Consider the following 8,856-nt stretch of genomic DNA (forward strand, 5'->3'; position numbering starts at 1 on the left):
TGGGATGTCACAGGCAAAGCAACAACCTCTACAGACAAGCCTGCTCACGTAGCGTGCATTTTATTCAAGTTTGTAGCATAAAAAACACCAGTAAAGACATAAACATTTATATCTATTTTTTTCAGCTGAAATCTCAAGCAGAAGAGCGTTAAAAAGACACTCTAGAAACTCTTGATTCTTAAATAAACCACAAATAAAAACAGAGCCTCACAATCCATTAAGTTAAGTTTAATAAACAATGTTATTATTGTTCACAGCATATTTGAGGAACATACACAGGCATTTGTACAAACTGGACTTATGTTGCCTCTGCAGCATTGACCCTTCTTCTGACCAGAGTACAGTCAAAACTTTTGTTCAGAAAAATTGGCCTTTCCTCACACAACCATCAAAATCAATTCTTCTCTCAGATTTTACAGGCATAAAAATCTGAATCTCGTCATTTCACTTTCTGAAAACCACCTTGAATAACACATACACTCACAGACAGTAGTTGTTAGTTTTAGGTTGTAGACTTATTAGTGTAAAAAGTGCAACATGATTGAATATATTGGACTGTGAAACTTAAAGTGAAGGGTAAAGAAAATTATCTTTACAACTGCAAGATAGATCTTTGCTCTTAGGATTTCTAGTTTATTTTGCGTGTACACTGGCACACATTTCTTTTTTACTAACACAAACCGGTTGCTTCAGGCTCCAGCAAAGTACACGTGTAAATCATAAAGCCAACTAAAATTGCTCTATAAAGGGTGTTTAAAAACCTGTCAATCAAAAACAGAACTTTCCAGCAAATACTGCAATTGTGTACAAAGATTATAGAAATTAAAAATGCGTACTTAAATAATCCCTAATAAAATCTCGTGCCTGCCGTTTCATACTTTCAAAATGACACTGCATTGGCACACTAGTTTTGTCTAGAATTACAAGGCATCGCTAACAGTCCTTAAAGCCACACAGCCAAGTCCCCTCCGCTCAGTGAAATGTCAGCCATCTGTTTTGTCAATGGGGAAGCAAACAGTGAACCAGTGTACCCCCCACACTCTAGATTTATAGGCAGTTCTTCCAGTATTAGAGATTGGGTGTTCAGTTAGCAGCGTTGGCAGGGCCCTCTGGGATTAGAGACATGAAGAAGGTGATGATGAAGGACCATGTAGAGGACAGGAAGCCATTTTGGGGACCACTGTCTGGATCTTCACCCCCCTCTGCCCCACTGTCTCCATCGTCATCTGAGCCGTCTTCTCCAGCCCCGTCCTATAAGTTACAACATTTTTTTTAAAAGGTCCTACAATACACTATTTTCTAATCTATGTTATTATGTAGTTTCCTCATGATTTGTTTTGTTCACACATGTTTAACACACAAAACCTGCATATTTTAGTTCTTCTCTCAAACAGAAAATACTCTGTTCCACCTTATGATGTCATGTGGTAATACAGGAAGTGCTCCACTGTGTTTTTAAACTTCATACACCTTCACTAGCATCATTTGGATAATTCTCTGGAATTGCCAATATCTATTAATTTAAGGTAAAAGGTTACAGGTTAACAGATTAACTTGAAAACTACCACTTCATGACATGGCAAAGTGGAACAGCAATTTGAGCTTTGGAGATTTAGACAGATTAATGATAAAAGGATTAATCAAACATGTGTAAATGAAACAAAACATAACTAAGCATGTTTTTTATTGAGCTAACAACATTATATCATGATTTACAGCTTAATTAATTTTGTACAGGGGCGGGGCAATCTTTGCATTCTGGAAAAGTCCAGAACAGCTGTTCGGTCTACTGGCCATTGGCCGTACTAACAACAGAGGGTGCTAATTCAATAATTTGCCCATTTGTCAAGCATAAATTGCATAGGCCTAAAAGGCGACAAAGAGTGGGTTACTTGTTGGTTTCAAAACATGTCAAAGATGTCAAATTGAAAATATAAGGAAAAAGGTGGACGAGAAAAGGATAAAGACCTTTGAAAGAAGTCAATTTGAAATGAACCAGCAAAATGCAAAAAGCTTACAGCTGTCAGCAGCAGCAGTAGTAATGTCATAGATAATAATGATGAGGGACATACATGAAGAAAAGGACGTCTTCATGCGCCTGGACAGTGAGAGTGTGATTGACAGGTAGTTCATCTTTGTGTGTTTTCTTTAATTATTTCATTATGGTAAGCCTATTTGTGGGGAAAAAGTCCAGGGCTGTTTTTTTGGTCTCAGTCCAACCTTGATTTTGGATGATATTGGACGTTTAAAAACCAAATAAGAAAAGTTACTTGAAACAACAGCATATCTACTTTGTCCAGAAGAGGAGGAGAGTGAATATGAAAGTTATGAAAAAGGAATCCAAAACATGTGAGAGAAAAAAAGACGTAGAAAAATGGGTAGGATAGATATTATTAAAGATGTATTTGAAAGCAAGTCATTTCTAGACCCTGTATTTCCAACTGTGAGTCAGCATCAGTCCATTTGAAAAAAAAACATTTGGCTTGTTAAGAGAAAATTAAAAATGTCCAATACCATTTCTGGCAAGTCTTGGTTCTGTGGCTCTCCTTCTCCTTCGTCCTGGTTTGGCCTGTCACCAGGAAGATCATTGTCCAAGTTGAATGGAAACCACCCCGCTTGCTGCCTATAAAACAGGGAAATGTTAAACCCATCAATCAATGCAAGATAAAGTAAAAAAAATATACTGGAATTAGGCTCAATATATTGCAATAAATATCACCAAAAACATGTTCAAAGAAATTACACTTTTCCTCTTAAAAAAATGTGGGTGCAGCAAATGAATATAGAAAGCAGTTTTAAAAAGATAAAATTAAACTGAACTGAAAATTGAGATAGATCAATATGAGGGGAAGAAACATGATAAATATTTTTGTCATATCAACATGCCCCACCTGATGGTGTCACCTGTTTGTCTCAATGGAAACAAGCAGGTAATGGACCCTCCACCAGAAAAGTAACATATTAAAATGTGTAATGAATGAAATCATGTTTAAAGCCCACATTCAGTTGATCCACATTTTAATATTTTATAACTGTATACAAGTCTATTTTCATCTTATTTAAATGAATGCCCTTATTTTTATTTTATCATCATTTATACTACTTTTATTTGTTTTATGTTTTGCTTTATTCACTGTAATACCAAAACAAGTTTATAGTTGAGTTGAATTTTCACTGACAACTGTTTCTGATCTAGGCTTTAATTTTTGTCTCCTTTACCCAAGGTTAGTGTATAGTTATTTCTTCTTGCAGTCCTAGTTAGCCTTATCTCAGACTTACAGGTAGAGCACCACCATGGCGACCAGGACCATGACGAAGCGACTGAAGGACGAGTAAAAGTAGACGATGCTGAGGAGGATGGCAGCTCTGGAGAAGGTGTAAACCCAGTCCAGCCAGTCCCGGTTCAGATCCTCGTCATTCAGGACCTCCCCGCCCTGAGCATTCATCTGCACCTCCGGGTTTCCACGACGATCGGCCTGAGCTCTGTGGTTCTGGGAGCTGCTCTGATTGGACTGAGGGGTGGTCTGGTCCGGTCTCATGTGTTGAGAGGCTGCCATCAAGTGACTGTCGAGACAAAATCCAAGTTACTAGTGAGGATTAATCTGTTTATACCATGGTCCCACAAACTGAGAATGGTTCACATTTATTATACCATATTACACTATTTTCTGATTTATGTTATAATTGTGTTGTTCCCTCATCAAAAACACACCTGGAGTTGTGTTTTGTTTCATTCACACAAGTTTAACACACAAACCTGTAGATTTAGGTTGAGTTCTTCTATCAAACTGAAAAATACTCTTGTGATGTCATGTGGTAATGCAGGAAGTGCTCCACTGTGTTTTTAAACTCCATACACCTCCTTTAGAATAATTTTAATAATTTCAGCGATGGAACTGCCAATCTCTACTGAACTAAAGGTAAAAGGAAGCTGTTAACTTGAAAACTACCACTTCATGACACAAGCTGGAACAGAGCTTTTTGGGCTTTGGATATGCAGACAAATAATAAAGGATTACACAAACACATGTAAATGAAACAAAACACAACTCCAGGTTTGTTTTTGATGAGGTAAAGACATTATAACATAGCTTAAAGCTCATAAGAGTCAACTGTAAGTCTGACAACCTTTTGGCTGTCCAGTCCTTGGGTGTATTAAGCATTAGTTATTTCTGTTTTAGTTGAAGCTAGTCCATCCTAACAGTACTTAATTTGTTTACTCGTTGTTATGGTGATACTCACAGCGTAGTGATATATAACAGTGATTAACTGTCCTGGACTACCTGTGCGGTTATACAAAAATAATACACAGCCGCATTTAAATTCTTGTTGACCATGGTTTCATAATAAATAATAAGTGAATAATTTTTCATGTACCTAGGAGAGGCTTGTCACACTTACTAATGCATAAAGTACTGTTGGGCATAGAGCTGCTGCCACCACATCAGGCTCATGGGGTGGTAGTAGACTGGGGTCTGTGTGGGAGGAGGGGGCATCTGTGGCCAGCTACAGGGGACAGAAAAATAACAGAAAACAGTAATATCACAAGGGAAAATAGTAGAAGTACTGAATAATTTTAAACTGTCATTTTAAGCTTAGAATACACAAGCTTGTACAGTAAAATAAGAAATGATTTATGAATTAAGGCCGAGCATACACATGTATTGGATGCTCAGTTTCTGTGGATATGGATTATACTAGAAAGTGTTAGCCAGGTACGATCTGAAAAATCACACTGAAATGAAATCTTTTTGCATCTATTTGAGAAATATATTCAACTGAACATTACAACAAATAATGATTGTCAATTCTCCAAAGGCACTCTAACAATGCTGGTGCAATTCTGAAAATCTAATAAACTGCTTCAATGCATCTGTACCTGTGCATGAACCCAGGATACATGAGTGGATAGGGGTAGGGGGGGCGCTGCCTGAGTCCATCGCTCGCCTCTGGTGAAGACTGGCTATTCTGAAGAAGACTAGGGCCATTTGAGCTCTAGAAACACAAACACATACAGTACATGGTAACAGCATTATAATGGCCTTCATGTGAAACAGGGAAGCTTATTTGTATTAATAGCCCATATTAAGCTATTTTGTGATCCATGTTATAATGGTTCTAGTATCTATGAAGTGTTTAATTGTGGCATTTACACATTTCATTTAGATAAGTGTTCACAGAGATTATACTGCTTTAGAAATACTGAATCAGTGGTATCAACAAAGTAGTTTCAATATTCTTGCTTACCGTGATATTCTTTTGTAGTGATATACCATGTTTCATAATTTGTTATCAAGAGGCCTAACAGTGGCTGATGTAAAAAATCTGAGCGCTGATGAAATAAAAGGAAAAGTGACGCACTGTGGGGCCAGGGCTCTGCTGGGACTGGGACCTGCTGGAGCTGCTGGAGCTGCCGGAGCTGCCAGGCCTCGGGGACTCAGGGGGGGTCCGAGAGGCACACACCAGGTGCAGCATGTGGTACTCATCCTGCTGAAGGGGGAAATAACGATAATTAGCATCATTAGACTGTGGAGCATGAAGAATTACTATTACTATTACTCCAAATTACCAAGAAAACCAATCATTTATTTGTATGTTAAAAAAAACTTGAGTATAGTATGATTACAATAATGTAATAAATTAAACAATATAATATAACTGATATTGTTGCTATAAAAATGTACAAATGTCACAAAATGTCAAAAGGGCCATTATCCAGGCAAAATGCAGTTTTATATGTACAGTAAAAATCTCAAATCATTACTCGCTAATCGTTACTTTATGACTTCTTGAATTGAATGTTTGAAAGACAAATTTTGATCTTTGTTGGAATGAACAATTAAGCTTCTCTTATTTTATATTATCATAGTTGCATAATAAATTAACTTACTACCATTGTGAAATTATATAAATGATTAATAATGATAATGATTAATATGATAATCTCTGTATAGAAACACATTAAGACAGCTATCAAAGTAGTGAACTAACCACCGGCCAAGGCACTACACTTGTGTCTCTATTATTGTAAACAGAATACAAACAAAAAGATCTTCCAGCACAGTTACCTTTCGCAGCACATCCTTTAATGTGAAATGATCCAGAAGCAGCTTCCCAGAATAGACCAGCCGCTGGTCTTTGCAGTTCTAAAAACAGACAGTGGAGCGTGAGCTATGTACAACCACCTCTGATCAATTCTATCAATAATACAATGCATGTCTGAGGCAGGAATGTCAACATCATTTGATTAGTCAATAGGTCACAATTATATAGTATAAATATTAATAGTTGTAAGCATAAAATAATAATATGAATAATGATAATAATAATACAATTTAAAAAAAAAGTTGGTCACATGTTTGAGGACTGTGAACAAATTATTACTGATGTGAATAATTACAAAATTTTGACATTTCTTCTCACAAGAACTGTAAAAATAAAAATATTGTAACATTGCTAGTCTGAGGAGCTATTAAGTAAGTAGATTACTCTAATGACATCCAAAATAAGGTTGAAGTGAATAAGAGTTTAATCTACAACACTAATTATGTGATCAAGCCAAAGTTTCTATTAGTGTTTTAATTAGTGAACAGACAATTCTTATGACTGGTGTTGTGAATTAGTCTATGCAACAAACACTGATTCCAGCATCAGATTACTGAATTGTGTATCTGTCCCTTTTGAAATACACAATAAATAAATGATTGACTTTCTCTAAAAGCAAAACTTAGAACATTAGACCAGAGAGTGATATTACAGGGTGTTTGCAAAGTAGAAGCTACTGTGACCTTAGTGAGGATCAATGCATTTACAGTGGCATTAGCAGCAGGATTAGCAGCAAGTGTCATTTTAACGCCTATATTCACTTCAAACCCATTCATAAAAATCATGGGTGACCTGCAAATGTAGGAAAACTCAATAGACAGCTTTGTTCTGCTTAAAATGCACTGATTAATGGTGCAATTACTTTCTGGATTTACTCAGTGGTGTCACAGGGGAGTGCTTTGTCCCTGAATGTTTACGGTGATTGTATCGTAATAAGGTTAGCAAGAGGTAAATGAGCCAGGGGCAGATTAGCAGCACAGGGCAGTATGGCTCAATACACCATGATGTAATAACAATAATAGTTGCAACAATGCAGGCAGCAAGGCTAATCTGAATATAGTTTATCTTTATGACATTGGGAGGACAACACAAACATGAGATAGTAATGTTGTGACGGCATTAACTAGGAAAATGGACAATCTATAACCCATTTTAGAGAACATTTATAGAGTGAAAGATTTATAACAATTTGAATTTTGAATGTTCACAATATACTATGAAATGTAAAGCATGTGATGTAATCTGAATTATAAGAATATTCTGTTTTAGTGAATCCACAACATTGGACTGGAACACAACATTTTGGGGAGAGTGAGTTCTTTTTTGTTGTACGAGTAGGGAATTTTTTAAATTGTTTATATTATGATGTGATTTGAACTGGAGAATGTTGTATAAATAACTTCTTTGACTCATTATAGACACAATCTAACTACTAAAGTGTTTCATTCTTTATTTTTTAAAATAATGTACATTTAGAATGGCTTCGGGTTATTGTGTCTATGGGATAAATTGGTTTCAGTGTGATCATTACATATATGATAGTTCAAAATGTCTTACAGGTTTGCTGGGGTAGACATCAGACAGGTGGGCCTTCAGCTTTTCCACAGTCCAGTTCTGGAAACAGTTGATGGTCTGGTCTCCGTACTTCTGGTTCGGTGCTCTGATCACCAGCGTCACGGGACTGTCCATAACACCTGCGTCCATGGCTCATCTGTTCTGTTACTGAAGCTCTAAAATGAGTTACCCACTTGGGGTATGTATGGGGTCACGTGTTAACACATCCTTTTATTGCCCATAGTCTCTTAGTCGAATAATGCCTTTGATGTCTTCTGTAATTTCTACAGACGCCCCGTCACAAGGGACCTGGAGAGGACAAGTAGGTCAGTCTAAATATCTGCAATCTGTTTACAGAAAACAACTCAAGGTAAGCCCTGAGATACGAAAACCCTGTAAAGAAGTAAAACTCTGACAATCGTTGCATTTCAAACATCATTTTATCCCAAATGTACATAAAGTTTATCACATAAATAGTAAACGGTATAACTACACTCGTCCATCTATGTTTTACTTACGATCAGCTGAAGCTACTGCTAGCCAACTTGTTAGCAGCAAGCTATAAGCTAGTGTTAGCTGAAAACATCTACTGTTAACGTGAAATCATAAGACTGAGCATGCGGACACTCACATCACAGAGAGCACATGATCATTATTCTATTTGCAGAGATGTGTGTCAAACACATGTACATAAAATGCCATGTTTACCTACCTTGTTTACCCCCAGTGAGCTGCAACTCCGTTTAAAGCCTGATCTGCGCCAGTGCTCTGCCTGATCTGCGACACTCATCTTCTTCGAGACGAGTGCGGCGGTGGAAACCGAGCAGAATGACTTTGTGTCGCCATCTAGTGGTCATACTGACTGTTTACAGAAAGTATGGGATCATATTTTAGAAACAAATTTAAGTAATAAATAAACATAGGTGTGGTGGACAGAGTCATGACTTAAGTCTGTCTTGAGTCACTGTTTTGACTTGGCAGCTCACAGTGAATGGACTTAGACTCGGTGGGACTCGACTTGGACTTGAGTACTGTGACTTGCAGCAACTTGATGCTTGTCTCAAAAAATAAGTATTTAAAAACACTGTTCTCTTTACAGTTGATAGTTATACATAATTATATACTGTTTTATTGTTTTGTTTTTGTTTTGTTGTACAAGGGTAAATACAACTTCACTGCATGTGAAGGATGTTTTTT

General features: G+C 36.9%; 1 protein-coding gene across 3 annotated transcripts; it reads right to left on the minus strand.

Annotated features, from left to right (window-relative positions):
- Positions 1-212: 212 nt before the first annotated feature.
- On the minus strand, positions 213-8,494 carry LOC110167366 (homocysteine-responsive endoplasmic reticulum-resident ubiquitin-like domain member 2 protein). Of its 3 annotated transcripts, none has more exons than XM_055157412.1 (9): positions 8,372-8,494; positions 7,663-7,968; positions 6,069-6,146; positions 5,362-5,487; positions 4,880-4,995; positions 4,402-4,506; positions 3,280-3,564; positions 2,515-2,623; positions 213-1,251 (listed from the first exon to the last, which is right to left on the minus strand). In XM_055157412.1, exons 2-9 carry the CDS (start codon positions 7,807-7,809, stop codon positions 1,084-1,086), a joined length of 1,134 nt encoding a protein of 377 aa, XP_055013387.1. In that variant the 5' UTR covers positions 7,810-7,968; positions 8,372-8,494; the 3' UTR covers positions 213-1,083. The 3 variants fall into 3 exon arrangements, with proteins under 3 accessions (XP_055013387.1, XP_055013385.1, XP_055013386.1); XM_055157410.1 differs by having other exon boundaries at positions 5,362-5,490; XM_055157411.1 differs by lacking the exon at positions 8,372-8,494 and adding an exon at positions 8,178-8,307 and having other exon boundaries at positions 5,362-5,490.
- Between the last annotated feature and the right edge of the window lie 362 nt (positions 8,495-8,856).

The sequence above is a fragment of the Boleophthalmus pectinirostris genome, unplaced genomic scaffold (genome assembly GCF_026225935.1).
Source record: "Boleophthalmus pectinirostris isolate CB_2022bp ecotype Guang Dong unplaced genomic scaffold, ASM2622593v1 HiC_scaffold_21, whole genome shotgun sequence".
Classification (NCBI taxonomy): Eukaryota; Metazoa; Chordata; class Actinopteri; order Gobiiformes; family Gobiidae; genus Boleophthalmus; species Boleophthalmus pectinirostris.

Coding starts and splice junctions, on each gene's coding strand:
- LOC110167366 (XM_055157410.1), bottom strand. CDS start 7,809: ATGGACGCAGGTGTTATGGACAGTCCCGTGACGCTGGTGATCAGAGCA. Junction 5,491..6,068: donor TAAAGGATGTGCTGCGAAAG/GTAACTGTGCTG, acceptor TTCCCCCTTCAG/CAGGATGAGTACCACATGCT. Junction 4,996..5,361: donor AGCAGAGCCCTGGCCCCACA/GTGCGTCACTTT, acceptor TTGTGTTTCTAG/AGCTCAAATGGCCCTAGTCT.